The sequence below is a fragment of the Mustela nivalis genome, assembly GCF_964662115.1.
Source record: "Mustela nivalis genome assembly, chromosome: 16".
NCBI lineage: Eukaryota > Metazoa > Chordata > Mammalia > Carnivora > Mustelidae > Mustela > Mustela nivalis.
This window is the reverse complement of record NC_139035.1, coordinates 23,009,703-23,030,683: the sequence shown is the minus strand read 5'-3', so window position 1 is coordinate 23,030,683 and position 20,981 is coordinate 23,009,703. Positions and strand designations below refer to the sequence as shown.

The following is a 20,981-nucleotide window of genomic DNA, read 5'->3' as shown; positions in this document are numbered from 1 at the left end:
TTCTGCTTTCTCTTTTTTTCCCACTGACTACCCAAATGCCTTTCCAAAGGATTAACAGATTTCATTTGACTAGAGCTCCCTCTGCTGTGTATTCATGTATTTGCTTTTTCTTAGGGCACTCTTCCGCGTCAGACTGACCAGGTCTGGTATCACCCTATTCGAAGAAATAAGTTCAAATACCTGATTGATCATCCTGTTTCACTAACTGGTGCCGGAAGGTAAAGAAGGCAGATGGTAGGGAGGATGCTGATGAATAGAGTCGTTTTCTCATTCCTTGGGGAGGGGCACAGTTTGGAAAATTACAGAGTCAAAGATTTTACTTTATTTTAATATATTTTTTTTAAGATTTTATCTATTTATTTGAGAGAGAGAGAGAGAGAGAATGAGGGAGAGAGCGAGCATGAGAATAGGGAGAAGCAGACTCCCTGCCGAGCAGGGAGCCAGATGCTGGACTCAATCCTGGGACTCCAGAATCATGACCTGAGCTGAAGGCAGTCACTTAACCAACTGCGCCACCCAGGTGCCCAGAAGCAAAGATTTTAAAATTTGAAGTTTACAGTATCTTTGTTGATCAGAATACAATTTGAAGAAGACACAAGACCATCCTTCTGTGTGTAGGATTATTAACTCTACTGGCTTTTGGTTTGTTTAGATTTGCTTTTTGCATGCCTTTGTGTCCTTGTCCACTTGCTCCTCTGTCCCATGTTGTACCCTAGTAAAAGGGACAAGATCCGAGAGGCAGAGTGCCTTAGAGTGCCTCTTTCATCTGCATGTTTAAGAAGAGTGAGGTAACATAGCTTCATGAAAACCTTGAAAAGCAAGTGCTTACTCCTTGGTTTTCCTCTCCACCTTTAGATCAAATCAGCAAATACTATTTGTTGTTTTTACATCATTCCTAAAAATATTCTGACTGTCCAGGGTTTCCCTGTGAAGATTGTGACCAGCTCATTTCCTATGTGTAGTCCATTCATCAGTTGCACACCCCTCATGAGATATTATTTCATCCGAATGCAGTAATATGTAATATTATCACACATTAATGACACATTAATTTGGAATAATAAACATTAACACATGCATAAGTTATTTAATCTTTCTGAGTTCCATTTTTTTCATCTGTAAAAAGGGAATAATAGACTTAGTCCATTTTGTGGACCTTTCAGGGATATTGTAAAGCACATATTTTAAAGGAGATAATGGACAGTGCTATTTATGTATGTATATATGTTTGTATGTAAGCTCTACACCCAACATGGGTCTCAAACTCATGACCCTGGGATCAAGAGGCATGCGCTCCACTGACTGACCAGCCAGATGCCTCTATACAGTGCCATTTAAATATAAGTTATTATGGGGCACCTGAGTTGCTCAGTGGGTTAAAGTCTCTGCCTTCGGCTCTGGTCATGATCCTGGGGTCCTAGGATCGAACCCTGCATCGGACTCTCTGCTCAGCAGGGAGTCTGCCCCCCCCCCCGCCCTCTGCCTGCCTCCCTGCCTACTTGTGATCTCTGTCAAATAAATAAATAAAATCTTTTTAAAAAGTAAATAAATATGTTATTATTACTTAGCTATGTCTCAGTGCTAGAAAAAGTGGCAGGAAATTAGGCTATTAATTTTTGTGTCCTGGGGCTTAAGTGTCAAAGTATCTGTATTTTATTTTATACATTTAAATCATGGTTATAATTATCACTAGTTATGATTAGTAGTTATGAGATGTTTGAAGTACTTTGAAAAAATATTAAGCTATATCTGAATACAGCAGTAACCCAGTATTAAAGTTTTAATGTCAAATGACTTCTGACTTAGAATTTTGAAACTGTGATCTGTATTGTGGTAAACAGGGTAATGGCCTCCCTACAAAATGTTCTCACTGTACCTCAGAATTCGAATATATGCCTTACGTAGCCAAGGAGATTTTGTGGACGTGATTAAATTAAGGACCACAAGATGGTGAGATTAACCTGGATTCTTGGATTGGGCCCAACCTAATGGCCTGAATCTTTAAAGTGGAAAAAGAAGGAAGTTGAACAGATCAGAGATGGAGGAAGACACAGTGGAAGTGTGAGAGAGAAGGAATTCAGCCTACTATTACTGGCTTTGAAGATGGAGGTAGGGAGGACACAAGCTAAGAACTACTCTTGTCTTCTAGAAGCTGGGTATGGCCCTCAGCTGGTAACCATCAAGGAAACAGGGATCTCAGTCCTAGAACCGCAAGGAATTGAGTTCCTTTAACAACTTCAGTGGGCACGGAAATGGATCTTCCCCTAGAGCATTCCAGAATGGAATACAGCCCTGTCAACACCTTGATTTTAGCCTGTGAGTCCTATGTTGGACTTCTGACCTACAGAACTATAACATAATAATTTGTGTTGTCTAAGCTGCTAAGTTTGTGGTAATTTTTATGACACCAGTAGAAAATTAATACACATGTATAACTAATGGTATTTATAACAAGAGGTAACTTGTCTGGCAACCTTAAATATTTAGAGCACAGCAGTAAAATATAAAACAACCTAGCAATAACCTCTGAGTAATACTTTTCGACAGCTTTATCAGTCAGAATTCAATGCAGAAAATAAAATTTTAAGCGGTAAATCAAGTGTTTACAAAATTCTTGGAAGGGCTAGAGAAGCAGGTATGTAGCAATACTTTTGGGAATAACTCTCAGAACAAGGTGGAATTAACCTACTATCCAGGCTGTTACCTCCAAGGCTGTCACTAGAGTTCAGAAGTGTGCCCGCTTGAATAGACATTTGTACAAAGAAGGTAAAAATGGGCCATATGCACATGAAAAGATGCTCAACATTATTAGCCAGAAGCAAATGGCAATCAAACCTGAAAAGATACTATTTCTCACCTACTAGGATGACCAACGTCAACAAGCAGACAATAACAAGGATTTGTGAGGGTATCGACATCGGAAGTGTCATACGTCCTGGTGGGAATGTAAAATGGAGCAGCCTTGTCGGAGAATAGTTCCGCAGTTCCTCAAAAATTTAAACATAGGCTTACCATATGACCCAGCACTTCCACACCTAGGTTTATACCCAAGAGAATAGACAATATGACTGCACAAAAACTTAGAATGAATATTCATGGAAATATTATTCATGCACCCCAAAAGTGAAAACAAACCAACTGTCCATCAGTTGATGAAAAAATAAACAAAATGGCATATACAATGGAATATTCTTCAGTCATAGAAAGGAATGAAGAAGTACAGATACTTGCTACAACACTGATGAACCTTGAAAACCTGCTAAGTGAAGGAAGCCAGTCATTACAGGGCACATGTATGTTTCTATTTATATGAAGTGTCAGGATAGGGAAATCCATAGAGACAAAAAGTAGACTGGGGGTGGGACTGGCAAGAAGAGTGGAGAATTACTGATGATGGGTAAGGGTTTTTTTGGGAGTGGTGATAAAGATAATCTGGAATTAGATACTGGTGATGGTCATAACAACCTTGTGAATATATTGAAATTGTAAATTGTGAATATAGTAAAAACTTGTAAACTGTACTCTTTAAAAAGATGAATTTTATGGTATGTGAATGATACTGCAATTAAAAAAAAAAGTCCCTTAACTGTGATCCAAGGATCTGGAAGCTGAAATCAAGAAGCTGTCCCTGCAGTTACTGCACTGCCCCTATGGACTGGGGTAGCTGGACAGTGGATTCTGGAATGTTTCAGGAAAACCACTTTTTCATGTTGATGTTGGTAGAATCCGCCAAAGACATGACAGGGAAGCAACTCCCATTTTACTTCTACCTCTGAAATCTTGCAAAAGGGCATCTACTTGCAGAAGTTAGTTCATAACCCTACCTGCAAGGGTGTCTGGGAAGTGCTTTCCAACCATTGAACTCAAAGAAGGACCCAACACACACTAGGGCCTGCCATATTCCAGTACTGACTTAGGTGTCAAAAACATAACCAGACTGTCCTCAGGACACTTCTAACTTCATAAGTCATTACTTGAATTGTCAAGAAAAGATTATATTGTGTTACATACACTCTGCTTAAGGAAGCTGTCAAGTTTTAAATACATTTTAGAAAGACAGTGTTTTGTTTTTTTTTTTTTAAAGATTTTATTTATTTATTTGACAGAGAGGGATCACAGTAGGAGAGAGGAAGGGAAGAGATCACAGAGAGAGGAAGGGAAGCAGGCCCCCTGCTGAGCAGAGAGCCCGATGTGGGACTCGATCCCAGGACCCTGAGATCATGACCTGAGCCGAAGGCAGTGGCTTAACCCACTGAGCCACCCAGGCGCCCCGACAGTGTTTTTTTTTTTGTTTTTTTTTTTTTTTTTTTTAAGATTTTATTTATTTATTTGACAGAGAGAAATCACAAGTAGATGGAGAGGCAGGCAGAGAGAGAGAGAGGGAAGCAGGCTCCCTGCTAAGCAGAGAGCCCGATGCGGGACTCAATCCCAGGACCCTGAGATCATGACCTGAGCTGAAGGCAGCGGCTTAACCCACTGAGCCACCCAGGTGCCCCCCGACAGTGTTTTTTTTTAAAAGCATATCTCAGCTCTTTAGAAAATCGATCTCTCTGAAATACCTCATTCCTTGACGTCAGATAAAAAGCATGCTTATGTGTGAACATAACCAGTGATTATTTGAAGAAAAATTTGAAGTATGAACTCAGTGTAATAAACTGGGGGATCCAGTTTTTGTGTTATGGCTAGGAATCAAAGTGGTTTTTTTTTGTTTTGTTTTTTTGTTTTTGTAAATAAAGATAGATTTTCCAGGGGCTTCTGGGTGGCTCAGTGGGTAAAGCCTCTGCCTTCCGCTCACATCATGATCTCAGGGTCCTGGGATCAAGCCCCACAATCTGGCTCCCTGCTTGGCGGGGAGCTGGCTCCCCCCGCCGCCCGCCTGCCTCTCTGCCTACTGTGATCTCTGTCAAATAAATAAATAAAATCTTAAAAAAAAAAAAAAGATTTTCCAGAGGAGTAGAGACAAGTGATTTACCACAAGAGTTTTATCAGAAATAAAACAGATTAAAAAAAAAAAGATTTTATTTATTTAATTGACAGAGACAGAGAGATCACAAGTGGGCAGAGAGGCAGGCTGAGAGAAAGGGAGAGGAGAAAGCAGGCTCCCCCCACCCCTGGGGTAGAGAGCCCAATGTGGGGCTTGTTCCCAGGACCCTAAGATCATGACTTGAGCCGAAGGCAGAGGCTTAACCCACTGAGCCACTCAAGCGCCCTAAAACAGATTATTATTTAATGAGATTTACATACCAACACATAAACCAAATGTTCCCTCTAAAAATAAAGATAAAAATATAAAAATCAAGTAAGATAACATATTTTTTATTTTTATTTTTAAAAAGATTATTTATTTATTTGACACAGAGAGATCACAAGTAAGCAAAGAGGCAGGCAGAGAAAGGGAAGCAGGCTCTCTACTGAGCAGAGAGCCTGATGTGGGGGTTGATCCTAGGAACCTGAGACCACGACCTGAGCCAAAGACAGAGGCTTAACCCACTGAGCCACCCAGGCACCCCTATAATTTTTATAATAGAAACAAAAGAGGGCCCTATAATTACTTTTTGAGAAAATTTGACAGTTACCAAACTGACATTTCCTTTACAAAGATGTGTATGTGTGTATATGTATATGTATGAACCATTCATGTTTTTATATAACAAAGTTGTGTTGGCCAATCTCTAGGAGTTATTGGTATAATAGTGACTAATGTCCCATAATCCTGTTCAATCCTGGAAGCAATTTTATTTTTTTATTAAAAAAAACTTTATTGAGATAGTTTTGACAAAAAAATTGTGAATATTTAAAGTGTACAACTTAGTGTTTTTATAAATGTATACATTGTAAAAAGAGCACCACAATCAAGCTAAAGAACTTATCTGTCACCTCTATATAGTTACCATTTGTGTGGATTCGTGTTTGTGTGTGTGTGATAAGATAAATTTAAGATCTGTTCTCTTAGCAGATTTCAAATATACAATACAGTATTGCTAACTATGATCATTGTGCTATACATTACATCTCCAGAACTCATTCATCTTGCATAACTGAAACTTTTGTACTTTTTGACCAACATCTCCTCATTTCCCCTTTCCTCCCAGTGCCCTCATCTGACACAAATGGAATCATATAGTATTTTTCTTTGTCTGGCTTATTTCACTTGGCATAATGTTCTCCAGCTTCATCCATGCTGTCACGAACGGCAGGATTTCCTTTTTTAAAGGCTGAATAACATTCTGTTCTCTCTATTTATACACATTTTCTTTATCCAGTCATTCATTAGTGGACATTTAGGTTGTTTCTATGTCTGGGCTCTTGTGAATAATGAGGCAATGGACAAAGGAGTGCAGATATTTTGTCAAGATCCGGTGCCTGGGTGGCTCAGTTGTTAAGTGTTTGCCTTTGGCTCAGGTCATGATCCCAGAGTGCTGGGATCAACACCTGCATCAGGCTCCCCACTCAGCAGGAAGCCTGCTTCTCTTTCTCCCTCTACCTGCCACTCCCTCTGCTTGTGCTCTCTCTCTCTGTCAAATAAATAAATAAGATCTTTAAAAAAATCCAGATTAATTTTCTTTTGGATATAATCCAGAAGTCGGTTTGCTGGGCCATATGGTAGTTCGATTTTTATTTTATTTATTTATTTTTTTTGAGGAAGCTCCATTCTATTTAACTGGGATAATGGCTATCCCAGTTACAGTTGGGGGAGGGGCAGAAACGTGAAAATCATGTGCAGTAAGTGGTGTGATTATAACTGCTATAGGATGGTGAATCTGGCAGAAGTGTGTAGAGTATACTAGAGAGAATTGAGAGTCCACATAAAAAGTAGGTATAGCTTGGACTAGTGATTTGGTATTGGCAACAACAGGGTCAATGCTGGAATGCTATGAAGGAGACTATAAAATTAATGAATGTGAGTGGTGGATGGGAATTTAGAGCAGTGGTTGGGAAGAAGTCAATTATGTATGCTGAGCTTTTGATGGATAGAGTGGTGGTACTTCCTGACAGAACTAATGACAATAGGAGGGTGGAGAGTTAGAATGGAGGGAGGTTTATTCAGAGGTATGTAGAGGTAACAAATGTGATAAGGTGAGATTTGATGGCATTGCTCAAAGAGAAAGTGTAGGGTCAGGAGACAGAGAGGTGGGGTGTAATGTTGCAGAGCATTTCCATTTAGTAGACAGGAAGTCACAGAGGAGTTCAAGAAGGAGAGGTTAAGGCAAAAGAACCATGAGTCCAGTAACACAGAGGATAGAGGAAGTGTTTTTAGAAAGAGAGATGGTCAACCCTGGAAATATTACAGGGAAATGGTGGAAGAAAGGAAATGATGACTTAGCAGTAGAAGTCATCAGCTTTCTAGAGTGGTTTCAGAAGAGAGGGATGGAAATTAGATTGCAAGGAAATTTCAAGAAATCAGATTTCAAGAAATCTGATTAACGGACAGTGAGAGATCTGATAGATCCTGATAACATGACAGCCATGCATGGTCAAGGAAGGACTTTTAGAAGGAGAACAAATTTGAGTTACAGATCAAAGTGATTATTCCAAGGGAGGAGGAAGCAAACAGAGAGTAGATTGGTGGAACGAAATCCCAAAGGATGTCGGTAAGGATGAAATCAAGGATGTCAGTGGAGGAAATAACCCTGGGGAAGAGAATACATCTTAACCTGAAGTTGACGGAAGGGAAAGGATTTGTGATATGAAGGAGAAAAATGAGGTGGAAAAGAGGAAGAATGGGGAGGGGGGTGGCTCATGTCTAACGCCTCCGCTCTTAGTGAAGCATGAAGTAAGGAGACTGGTTTTGTGCCTCATTTTACCCACTAGAAGGATGTGTGTGGATCTTACCCACTCTTGTCCAGTAGCCAGACAGGAAATTTATTTTGTAAATATATTTTTTGTATTTTTTAGGGATATTTCTTTCCTTTATGATGTTAAATACGTTAAAGGTGAGGCCAGGGAGGGTTCACTTTGTCCCCCACGCTTGGAACGATCATTACAGTCACATGATGGTGTCATTGTGCCTCATAAGGTAAATAAAGTATTTTTCCTCTCCTTCTAATTTTTAAGTTATTTCCTTAAAAATATAAAGCAATGTTGTACTATAACTACAACCTGTATTACTTGTCAGTTTTCGTAGCACTTTCTAATTATTTCTAGGAAAGAGTATTTAGTGGGAAAGGATCTATGATACCTTTTTTTTTTTTTTTTTAAGATTGTATTTGTCAGAGAGAGAGCACGAGCGAAAGTGAGCACAGGCAGACAGAGTGGAAGGAAGAGTCAGAGGGAGAAGCAGGCTCCCTGTGGAGCAAGGAGCCCGATGTGGGACTCGATCCCAGGACGCTGGGATCATGACCTGAGCCGAAGGCAGCTGCTTAACCAACTGAGCCACCCAGGCGTCCCTATGATACCTTTTTTTAAGCCATTTTCCAAACAACAGTTACCACTTTAATCTAGAAAATACAGTATAGAAGTTTAGATTTTTTTTTTTTTTTAGGTTTACAGTTCAAAGTTGTAGAATTCTTAGTTTTGGCATGTTGCTAAGGTAAATTTAAAATTTCTATTGAATTTTAAAGAGTCAATGGATTAACTGAATATGTGGGACATGTGTGAATAACACTAAACCCAAGATTGTTCTTTAATTCGTGGTTATTTTAAAAATGTGTGCTGAATGTTTTTTTATTACATCCTATGGTCCATATTACTAATGCTATTAGTTCTATAATCAAAACTTCTTAATAAATAGCATCCCTGTGGGGGTAGGAATGTTGATTTATGCAATTCAACTTTTTTTCATTTACTAATTTTTCATTCTTGTCTTTCTTTCTTTTTAAGACAAAGAAACTAACAGATACTTTGGTTCCTGAAGAATTTCATATTGTGTCAAATACAGGAGTTTCAGGTTTAGAGTGTTACGATGAGTGAGTACTGTAATCTATCCCAGGTAATATGTACATTACAATAAGGAAATATTTAGCCTTCCATCCTAAATTTAAGAAAGGTGTCAAAATGAAAATGTTTTATTGAAAAGAGTTTGGGGGACGCCTGGGTGGCTCAGTTGGTTAAGCAGCTGCCTTCGGCTCAGGTCATGATCCCAGCATCCTGGGATCGAGTCCCACATCGGGCTCCTTGCTCCGCAGGGAGCCTGCTTCTCCCTCTGACTCTTCCTTCCACTCTGTCTGCCTGTGCTCGCTCTCACTCACTCTCTCTCTGACAAATAAATAAATAAAATCTTAAAAAAAAAAAAAAAAAGAAAAGAGTTTGGGATTTTAGTGATCAAATTGTTCTCTATCTTTTCCAACTATTTAATTTTCAATTAAAAGAGTGTATCTTTGTTCTGAATGCTCACCTAGGCCTCCTTAGGAATGGTTTTGGCCAAGGAGACAAAGGAAAGTAGCCCTCTGAGCTGATGTCTCATAAGGCACACTCTAGGGCTTGGCTCCAGCCTTCACACTAGTCATCTCCAGTTTTCTTTGTTTTCTGCTTAGGGGATTAAAAATAGGATCTTGCTTGTATGTTCTGAAACAACGTTTGAATGTTTCGTAGTGTAAAAAACTAGAACTTTGGACTAAGGTTTTATAATAAAATATCCAGAGGCTGTCACTCTTTTTACTTTTCCAATACACATGCTGTGGCATTTCCTTATGATGGTGGGTTTCAGAACAATATTTTGTCAAAAAGAACTAAATGGAATTCATTTTAGGGGAACTTTTTATTTTTATACAATTTCAAGATTATAAAACTGTTACAAAAAAATGAAAAGCAACTCTCAAGTACTCTCTGTTTTAACTCACTAAGTATTTACTTTTTGCCTTATTTGCTTTGATACACACATTAAAACTATTCAAGAGTAAGTTGGAGATATGATCCTTTACTACCAAATACTTCAGTGTTTATTTCTTAGAAGTCCACCAGTTATAGATCTTTTTGATGACTTTTTTTAGCTTCATTGTATCTTCTCTGTTTATTAGTTAACATTTTACCATATGGATTCATGGATTACTGTTTTTTTCAGTGGGGTATAGTTCTTTTACTATGATTATTTTATGCTAAAAGATTTTTAGATTTGGTCAATGTTAGCTCCTTTGAACTGGCTCTTATATTTTTTGGACCTGTCCCATGATTCTTTGAGTATTACTTTATTTTCTAACTTGATAAAATTTCCAGGTTCATCTTATATTTCCCAGCTCCAGCTGTGGAGTGAGCTATGTCACTTCTCTAGGGAGTGCAGATTCCTTTTAGTGGAGAATGGTACTTAGAAGTCAAGATCTGGGTGGTGGGTGTGCTCGTTGTGCCTGGACTATCATTGTTTCTGGTTCCTCTTACTCATTTTTGAGAAACTTTATTTTGAGTCTTCATAGTCCCTGGAGAGTTTCACTGCTCTAAATTCTGAAAATGGACGTTACTAACCAGCTGAGTTCCAGTAGGGAGCAGAACCAAAGGAAATGCTTATTAACTAGGGGAAGAAAAATGTTGCATGAATAATAATGAATTAGAAGGATTACCATGTGATTCTCACTGTGATACTCATTTAGGTGGAAATGGGCACTTTTCAGAGGACAGATTTGGCTGGGAGTTAGGAAAACTGGGTTCTGGTTTTGTCTCTGTTGATTAATTTTATAGCCTGTTTATTCATTTAACTTTGTTGACTTCAGTGTTTTTAGAACATCCTTCCACCTTTGAAAAGGCATTTAAAAAAATGAATCAAGGAAATGTTCATTTTTCACATATGAGGAATGTTATTAAAACTCCTTTACTAAAAATATTCCAAATATGATAAATGTCATTACATCTATGTCTGTAGTTATCTAGGTGTGATCTTCTGTGTAAAATGATGGACCTTTTAAATTGCCTCCAAGCTTCCCAATTTTATGAGGTGTTAGGTTTATCATGCTGTGATATGTGATAAATAGTCCTGTTAATTTTCTTATGATAATATTTATCTATCTTATTTATTATAGCAAATATACTACTCTCCTCACAGATAGTGAAAACAGGCTGTTGCTCTTCCCATCCATGTAAGTATGGTTTATTTTTGAAAATATTTCTCAGAAGGAACATAGACACATGAATATATCTATTTATTTTAATATACATATTTATTAATCTACATATGCATATTTATTCATACATATTTATTTTTCTTGTATATATATAAATTTACCTTAATACTTTATTGCACAGAAAATATTAAAATTATAGCAGAAATCCAAAACAATAATTGTCTATAATTCTATCATCTAATCAATGTTTTAAATTTTTACATATTTATAATAATATTTAAGTGCTATAAAATAGTTCTTTTTACAGTTTAAAATTTTTTTTCTAAAATTTTATTTTATTGTGGGAGGAGCACTTAACATGAAGTTTATCTTCTTAACAAATTTTTAAGTTTTCAATACAGTTATCACTGAATCTAGGCACAATGTTGTACAACAGATCTGTTTGCTATAGTCTTTTTTTTTTTCTTCTCTCTCCCTTGTCCCTTTTCTTCACTTACATTGTGAAGTAACCAACATTAACAGCTTGGTATTTATCTCTCCATATTTCTTCTATGTTCTTACAATCCTACACACGAAGTATATAGAAATATTGGAAGGAAGCATTATTTTCTTTACACAAAAGAGGATCATACTATTTACCTTTCCCTTTTTCTTTTTTTTTTTTTTAACTGTATTACTGCTATATAACCCACTAGATCAGTACATACAGGGCTATACTTTAAAGTTACATTAATATTCCAGGGGCACCTCGGTGGCTTAATCTGTTGGGTGACCTCCTGGTTTCAGCCCTAGTCATGATCTCAGGGTCCTGGGATTGAGCCCTTTGTGGTCTCTGTGCTCAGTGGGGAGTCTGCTTGGGTGTTCTCTCCTTCTGCCCCTCCTCCAGCTTGCTCTCTCCCTAAAGTAAAAAATATACCATTAATATTCCATAGTATATACATTTTATTTGTATTATAGTCTTTTAGTCACTTGATGATGACCTGTTACACCACTTAATTACATAAATCTCTCCCTTTAATCCTCTAGGAAACCTAATAAAAGAGTTGAAGTGGTCCAGCTGAATGACGTGATGGATGCTATGCTAGAGAGGGCTGGTGTAGAAAATCAGGAATATACAGGGCCAACCAAGGTACTTGCAAAGTGGTTGAGAGCATGTATTCTGGAGCCAGAATGTCTGGACTGGAATCTTGGCCCTGCAGTTTATTAGCTAGTGACCTTGGGCAAGTCACTTAATGTATTTGTGCTGCAATTTACTCATCTTTAAATAAGAGGTAATAATAATACCTACCTTATAGGGTTGTTGTGGAGATTAAATGACACGTGAATGTAAAGGGCTTAGAATAGTGCTTGGCATGTGGTAAACACTGTATAATTATTGCTATTATTATTATTACTGCATTTCATTGACTGTAAAGTACCATTGATTATAAGACCTTTAATGTAAAGTTTTTCTGGCGAGATAAACACAACACCAGGCAAATTGGGTGCAAGGCAAGATTTATTAAAAACACTCTCCGGTGAAGTTTCAGGGCTCAGGAGAAGGGGAGCCAGGAAAGTTGCTCAGGGAGAAGGTGGGCACCCTCCAGCGAGGTTCCTGGACTCTGGAAAGCAGAGTGGCGGAAGTCACACCCAAGGCAGGGAGGAGGGGGCTTTTAAGGGGTCTTGGGGAAAGTTCAGGGGTCTTTTGGCAAGTTTCCCTTATTCGGATATCTTGCCGGCTCGTCGGGGTCCCATTGGTCCACAGGAGCCTGGGGCGGGGATCTCAGATTCCCGCTTGGGCCTTTGTTCTCCTGTCGGAGCTCAGGTCTTGTGGCGGGCTTTCGCCATCTTAAGCAGCCCTTTCTGACAGCCTAACCCCTGAGCTTTCCCCAGGAACCCTTAAAAGCCCCCTTCTCCCTGCCTTGGGCGCGACTTCCACCACCCTGCTTTCCAGAGTCATGGAAACACGGCCGAGGGTGCCCATCTCCTCCCGGCGCAACTTTCCTGGCTCCCCTTCTCCTGAGCCCTGAAACTTCACTGGAGAGTGTTTTTAATAAATCTTGCCTTGCACCCACTTTGCCTGGTGTTGTGTTTATCTCGCCGGAAAAAACTTTACATTTATTATTTTATGTACCACTAAGAAACCACTGCCAATTAAACCATGCTTTCTTAGCACTTAAAATTTTTATTTTGCTAATGAAAGCACTCTTTTAATTTTAAAGAGACACAGATAGTTTTCTTTATGAGGGCTCTTTTTTATTTCGTAAATTTTTATTTTTACAGAATTTAAAAGTTAAAGTTCAGTATAAAACATTCCTATGTAATCTTTATCCAGATTTACTCGTTTACATTGTGCTCTACTTGCTTTGTCATTCTCTCTTCTTTACACACGTATCTGTATATGTATATGTATAGTTTCTTCTCAACTGATTTGCAGTAAGCGGGTGACATGCCTCTTTATCACCAAAAATTTCAGGTGTTATCCTACGTTTCCTATAGATAAGGACATTCTTTTACATATTTGTAATACAGTTATCAAAATTGGGAAATTTAACATTGATGTGATAGAATTATCTGTCCATATTCAGAATTCAAATTTTGCCAGTTGTCCCTATAATGGTTGTTTTAGCTCTTGTCCCCTCTGTTTCAGGATCCCAGGATCACATAATACTTTCCGTTGTCATGTTCCTAGACAACTGTAATATGAAACAGTTCTTTGCTTTTCTTGACCTTGATATTTGGAAGAGCATATGCCAGTTATTCTGTAGGACGTTCTTCAGTTTTCATTTGTCTAATGTGTACTCATGATTAGGTTCAGGTTATGTACTTTTGGCGGGGATGATATAGAAGTGATACTGTGACCTTCTCAGTGCATCGCGTAAAGAGGTACATAATGAAACAGACTTCTAAAAAAAATATATTATTTTTGTAGTTATATTTATAAAGAAAAATATAAGTGAAATAAATTATCAAGGTGTTTCTAAAACGTTTACATTCAGCATACTTACTTCCTAAAGTGCTATTTTGCTGATAAGACTGCAATAAATACTAATGATATTCCTTATCTTCTGCCAGATGCACAAACTACTACATATGTTAAGGAAGGAACAGAACATTTACAATACAGTATTTCATGAACTAATTCGGCAAGTCAGTGTGGACTGTGCAGATAGAGGAGAACTACTGTCTAAAATCAGGTTAGAGCTATTTTTGGAATATCCCAGTTTCCTTGTGAGTTTTATATTACAATTCTTTTATATCTGCTTTTAAGAAAATAAAAAAAGTTCCCTTCTCTATTCTATTGATAATAAGGAACTGAATTGCATTTCTGTTTTCTATAGTAAAAAAAAAAAATAGTTGAGGACTTTTTTTTTTTAATATTTTATTTATTTATTTGACAGAGATCACAAGCAGGCAGAGAGGCAGGCAGAGAGAGAGGGGGAAGCAGGCTCTGGTGATCAGAGAGCCCGATACGGGGCTCGATCCCAGAACCCTGGGATCATGACCCGAGCTGAAGGCAGAGGCTTCAACCCACTGAGCCACCCAGGCGCCCCAGTTGAGGACTTTCTTAAGATGATTTCTTTTGAGATGTTGGACACCATATTCTTTTTTTTTTTTTTCCCCCGAAGATTTTAAAATTATTTATTTATTTGACAGACAGAGATCACAAGTAGGCAGAGAGGCAGGCAGAGAGAAGAAGGGAAGCAGGCTCCCTGCTGAGCAGAGAGCCCAATGTGGGGCTCAATCCCAGGACTCTGAGACCATGACCTGAGCTGAAGGCAGAGGCCTAACCCACTGAGCCACCCAGGCACCACTCTTTTTTATTTATTTATTTATTTTTATTTTTTATTTTTTAAAATTATTTATTTATTTATTTATTTGAGAGAGAGAGAGAGCATGAGAGGGGAGAAGGTCAGAGGGAGAAGCAGACTCCCCATGGAGCTGGGAGCCCGATGCGGGACTCGATCCCGGAACTCCAGGATCATGACCTGAGCTGAAGGCAGTCGCTTAACCAACTGAGCTACCCAGGCGCCCCAACTCTTTTTTATTTTTAAAGATTTATTTACTTTAAAGAGAGAGTAAGGGAGCATGAGTCAGGGGCAGAGAGAGAGGAAGAGAGAGAATCTCAAGCAGACTCCATGCTGAGTGTGCAGCTTGATGGGGGCTTGATCCCACGACCCTGAGATAGTGACCTGAGCTGAAACCAAGAGTCTGATGCTTAACCAGATGTGCCACCCAAGTGCCCCAACACTATATTCTTTTATGATTGGGAATTTGTCCCAATTCATTTGTCCATTTGTCCATTCATCAGTCAGTTGTGTCTGTGGAGTATGTACTCTGTGTCAAGTATTAAAAAGCTTCATAGGATTGTGGTGAGGTTAAATGAGAGCACAGAAGTAGATGCCTTGTATATATAATTATTATAGATGATCATGATAAATACTATTAAAACTGTAATGCTTTGTATGACTGTGGTACTTAACAAAAAGCTGGAAGGAATAGTGTAATTAGAATATTGGGTTCAAATTACATATCTGCAGCTTACTTGCCATGAAACCACAGGAAGATTATTAGATCTTCTGAAAGTATTTCTCCTGAATGAGAACAAGTAATATAAATTCACCCTATTTTCCCACTGTCTGCTTTATGGAATGAGAATAAATAACATAAGTTTGCCCCATTTTTCCACTGTCTGAGTTATGGATTTATGGAGATATGAGGAGCAAAGCCATTAATAAGATACTTGTCAAGATTGGATACTAAGGAGTCAGTTCTTGGAACACCTCAAGAGCTGGAGAATGCAACTTGAAATGAGGGTCAGAACAACTGAAGTCTGAGTTGTCAATCCAAGAACAGAGCTGGGAGGGACAGATGAGGAAGCATAGTAAAGGAGCTCAATGACTAATGGCAGATCCAGACTTTCCCCTTATGAGGCGTAGAAATGAGTGGGACTCTTCTAGCTGATTTCAGGAGTTAGCCTTTAGGGGCCAAAATAAGGTCAGGTCCAATCCCAAAAGTCTAGACAGAAAGAGACGGGCAGTCCTAAGCTAAGTACTTAGAATAGGGTAAAGTTGGGAATTAAAAATGTAAAGCCTGGCTTGCTCAGTCAGTAGAGCATGTGATTCTTGATCTCAGGGTGGTGAGTTCAAGTCCCACTTTGGGCGTTGAGCTTATTTTAAGTAAGTAAATATATACATACATAAGTAAATAGAAAGTATACATGAATGTGGAATATTCTTTTTTTAAAAAAAAGAATACAAGGTAGGTGAGAATAAGCCATGAGGTTTTAGGCTGATTATGCAAACATTCACTATGTGTTTGTGGAATGGTGAAACACGGTAGTTCAGAATAATCTAGTGGTCAGCATTTTGTTGTGGTAGGAGATCTTTTGAAGGGGTAGGGCCCACCTTCCATGGGGAAGACTACGGTTGTCCTGAGCTTGGTATCTTAAAGTGTTTTCTCTGCTTCACGAGATCATTGTGAGGATCCAATAGAAGTCCCCAGAAGATGTAATACCATTCATGCCTTGGAAATACTTGACATCAGCCTCTGACTTCCTCTCTCCGTTTGCCTGTTACCACAGTTTTCTGCCTCTGGTCTCATTGAGTGCTTTCTGATCTGCTTGTGTGTGTCTCTGCTTTTCATGCAACTGCCTCTGAGGCCTGTTACAGCAGAAGGAAGTTTTGTTTGTTTGCTTCTTCTTTTTTTATTTTTTATAAGATTTTATTTATTTATTTGCCAAACAGAGAGAGAGAGAGAGAGTACAAGAAGTGGGAGTAGCAGGCAGCAGGAGAAGCAACCTCCCCCCTGAGCAAGGAGCCTGATGCGGCACTCAATCCCAGGGCCCTGGGATCATGACCTGAGCCAAAGGCAGACATTTAATCAACTCAGCCACCCAGGAGCTCAGAAGAAAAAGTTTTCATATGCAACAGAGTTTCATAATAATGTTTTTTTTGTTTGTTTGTTTTTGTTTTTTTAAAAGATTTTATTTATTTATTTGAGAGAGAGAGACAGTGAGAGAGAGCATGAGCAAGGAGAAGGTCAGAGGGAGAAGCAGACTCTGCATGAAGCTGGGAGCCTGATGTGGGACTCGATCCCAGGACTCTGGGATCATGACCTGAGCCGAAGGCAGTTGTCCAACCAACTGAGCCACCCAGGCGTCCCCATAATAATGTTTTTTATAGGAGGAAGAATAACTGCCAGGTTGAATATGAGCCGAACAAGATTCTCACATTACAAAGAAATAGGGATGTTGTTGCAGTCTTTTTGGTTGACACTATAAATATCTTTGGTTGCAGCAGGCACCTGACGTTTTTTCAGTTGTTGTTATTTTTATTTTTTTACAATATTTTATTATGGGAATTTCCCAATATCTATAAAAAGGGAAAGAATTTTACTTTATTTTGTTTATTTTATGATCTTAAAAAATATTATTACTTTTAGAGAGCGACAGAGAAAGAGTCGAGCAGGGGGAGGGACAGAGGGAGAAGGAGAGAATCCTCAAGCAGATTCTGTGCTGAGCAAGGAGCCCAACACAGGGCTCGACTGAGCTGAAATCACTTAACCAATTGAGCCACCTGCATGCCCCCAAATGGAAATAATTTTAATGTGAACGCACAAATACCTACTATCTAGATCTGCCATTAACATTTTACTCTGCTTTATCACTTGTCTATCCATCCAGCCATCCTTCTATCCATCCAGCCATTTCATGTATTTCAAAGTAAATTGCTGACCTCAGTGTATTCCACCTAAACACTTTGTCATGTATATCATTAACCAGACAGAGTTTTTAATTTGCCTTTTTTCCATTTTGAGTAAAATTTACATGTATCGAGAAACACAAATCTTGTCTGCCTTTATTGACTTTTGACAAACACAAACTCTTAAGATGTGGAGGCTTACCATTCCCCCACAAAGTTCCCTAATGCTCTTTCCCAGTAAATGCCTACCCCCTTCTCCAGGAGTTTTGACCTCTTCTCCCCTTAGATTAGTTTACCTATTTAGGAACTTCATATCAATGGGATCATGTAGCATTTATACAGTTGACCCTTGAACAACATGGGTTTGAATTTCACAGGTTCACGTAGAACAGATTTTTTGTAGTCCGGTACTATAAATGTATTTTTTCTTCCTTATGATTTTCTTAGTAACGTTTTCTTCTTCTTCTTCTTCTTCTTCTTTTTTTTTTTTTTTTAAGATTTTGTTTATTTATTTGACAGACAGAGATCACAAGTAGGCAGAGAGGCAGGCAGAGAGAGACGGGGAAGTAGTCTCCAGCTACTCAGATGGTACTGAAGTGGGGCTCGATTCCAGAACCCTGAGATCATGAGCAGAGCTGGAGGCAGAGGCTTAACCCACTGAGCCACCCAGGTGCCCCTACCTATTCATTTAAAAATTTTTTTTTAACTTACTCATTTTTCTTAAAAATGTGCCCGTGGGGCACCTGGGTGACTCAGTGGGTTAAAGCCTCTGCCTGCGGCCCAGGTCATGATTCCAGGGTTCTGGGATTGAGCCCCGCATTAGGCTCTCTGCTCATCGAGGAGCCTGCTTCCTCCTCTCTCCCTCTGCCTGCCTCTCCGCCTGCTTGTGATCTCTGTCTGTCAAATAAATAAATAAAATCTTAAAAAAAAAAAAGTGCTCATCTGGCATTTATTTATTTATTTATTTATTTTTAAAGATTTGTTTATTTTAGAGAGAGAGAGAGCCCATGCCTAAGTGGGGGAAGGGGCAGAGGGAGAGGGTCAACCTGACTTCCCGCTGAGCAAGGAGCCAGATGCAGGGCTTGATCCCAGGACCCTGAGATCACAAGCTGACCTGAAATCAAGAGTCAGTTGCTCAACTGACTGAGCCACCCAGATGTCCCTGGCTTTCTTTAAAAGATAAAAGGTTCTTTTAAGAATAGTTTTAAATTTACAGAATTGAACAGATAATAAGGAATTTCCACTTATCCCCCCTTCTCCATATACAGTTTCTTTCATTATTAACATCTGTTATTAATGTGGCATGCTATTATATACTCTGATATCCTATGGTTAACTTAAGTCCATAGGTTACATTATGGTTTATTTTTTTGTGTTGTATTCTATGGGTATAGACAAATGCATATTTTGCATATTTTTCAATCATAAAAAGGAATGAAGTATTGATACATGATATAACAAGGATGAGCTCTGAAAACATACTAAGTGAAAGAAGCTAGTAACGAAAGGTCACAATATTGTAAGATTCCATTTATATGAAATGTCCAGAATAGGTACATCCAGACAGAAAGTAGATTAGTAGTTTCCAGAGACTAGGAGAAAGAGAAAGGAAGAGTGATCGCTAATAGGTACCATAAAGGATTTTGGCAGGGGTGGGGTGATGAGAAAATACTCTGGAATTAGTGCTGATAGTTGCACAACTTTTTGAATATACTAAACAGTATTATATACTTTAAAGGGTGAATGTTATGACATATAAATTATATCTCAATAAAAAATTATAGTGTTCACAGTCATTTCAGCACTGTGATTCTTCATTTGCACATATTCCTTTGTGTATCAAATTTCTCCTACTAAAAAAATTTAACAGCTACTTTATATAAATGTAATCTGCTTTCCTATAAATTTACCCACTTACCCTCATTTTGTACTGTGAAAATACTCAGAATAACTTGGTTCTTCCTTTTACCTTATAGCTCTTTAAATATTTGAAAATAGCCATTTATTATTTTTTTATTTTTTATTTATTTTTTTTTAAAGATTTTATTTATTTGTCAGAGAGAGAGAGGAAAACGAGAGCGAGCACAGGCAGACAGAATGGCAGGCAGAGACAGAGGGAGAAGCAGGCTCCCTGCTGAGCAAGGACCCAATGTGGGACTCGAACCCAGGACGCCGGGATCATGACCTGAGCCGAAGGCAGCTGCTTAACCAACTGAGCCACCCAGGCGTCCCTGAAAATAGCCATTTTTTAAAAAGATTTTTATTTATTTATTTGACAAACAGATTACAAGTAGGCAGAGGAGATAAGCAGAGAGAGAGAGGAGGAAGCAGGCTCCCCGTCGAGCAGAGAGCCCGATGCGGGGCTCGATCCCAGAACCCTGGGACCACGACCTAAGCTGAATGCAGAGGCCTTAACCCACTGAGCCACCCAGGCGCCCCTTGAAAATAGCCATTTTTGTTTTCCCTGTTACGCATTCCCTTATTCAGGCTAAATATCCCCAGTTTTTTCAGGCTTTCTTGGTGAAATATACCATATGTGGGAAGCACGCTAATTAGTCAGTGTCGATTTCATGCAGTATCACCACCATTACAGAACAGTTCCACGACCCTGAACCCCTCCCCCCCACCTATCACCTGTTCATCCCTCCTCCATTCCCATTCCTTCAGACCCGCAGCAACTACTGATCATTCTGCAGTCTCTATACTTTTTCCTTTTCCAGAATGTGATCTAGTTGGGATCACACAGCAGGTAGTCTTTTCAGACTGGTTGCTTTACTCACACCACAATTTTAACTGCTGAAATGTTTTCTGACCATTATTTTGTAGAATTCACTGAGTTGTGAGCGTCATATCATTGCTTTTGAGCAATTTGATTATGATACACCTTGGTGTAATTTTCTTCATATTTCTTGTGCTTGGTGTTCATTGAGCTTTTTGGATTTGTGGGTTTATGTTTTTCATCAAATATAGGAGTTTTTTGGCTAGTTTTTCTTCCAAGTATTTTTTCTTCCCTCCTCCCTTTTCAGGGAAGTCCATTTACTCATACATTAGGCCACGAATAATGAGATAGTCCCAGGGATCACTGATGCTTTGAACATTTTTTCATATTTAAAAAATATTTTTCTGTTCATTTTGGATAGTTTCTATTGCTCTATCATCAAGTTTACTAATCTTTTCTTCTACCCTATCTAATCTCCTTTTCTAATCTACTCTACCCAATGATGTTCAACTCAGACATTGTAGTTTTCATCTCGAAAAGCTCAGTTTGGGTCTTTTCAAAAATATCTTCCATGTCTCTACTTAACAATGC

The 20,981-nt window shown here is 38.7% G+C and overlaps 1 protein-coding gene across 7 annotated transcripts in view; it reads left to right on the top strand.

Annotated features, from left to right (window-relative positions):
- Positions 1-20,981, top strand: part of AXDND1 (axonemal dynein light chain domain containing 1) — a 115,784-nt gene that overhangs the window by 5,088 nt on the left and 89,715 nt on the right. For all 7 annotated transcript variants that reach the window (XM_082704083.1, XM_082704082.1, XM_082704081.1 and 4 more), the window contains exons 4-9: positions 115-218; positions 7,897-8,017; positions 8,821-8,906; positions 10,947-11,003; positions 12,015-12,117; positions 14,043-14,164. In XM_082704083.1, coding sequence (XP_082560209.1) covers positions 115-218; positions 7,897-8,017; positions 8,821-8,906; positions 10,947-11,003; positions 12,015-12,117; positions 14,043-14,164 — 593 coding nt within the window. The remainder of the gene's footprint in view (positions 1-114; positions 219-7,896; positions 8,018-8,820; positions 8,907-10,946; positions 11,004-12,014; positions 12,118-14,042; positions 14,165-20,981) is intronic.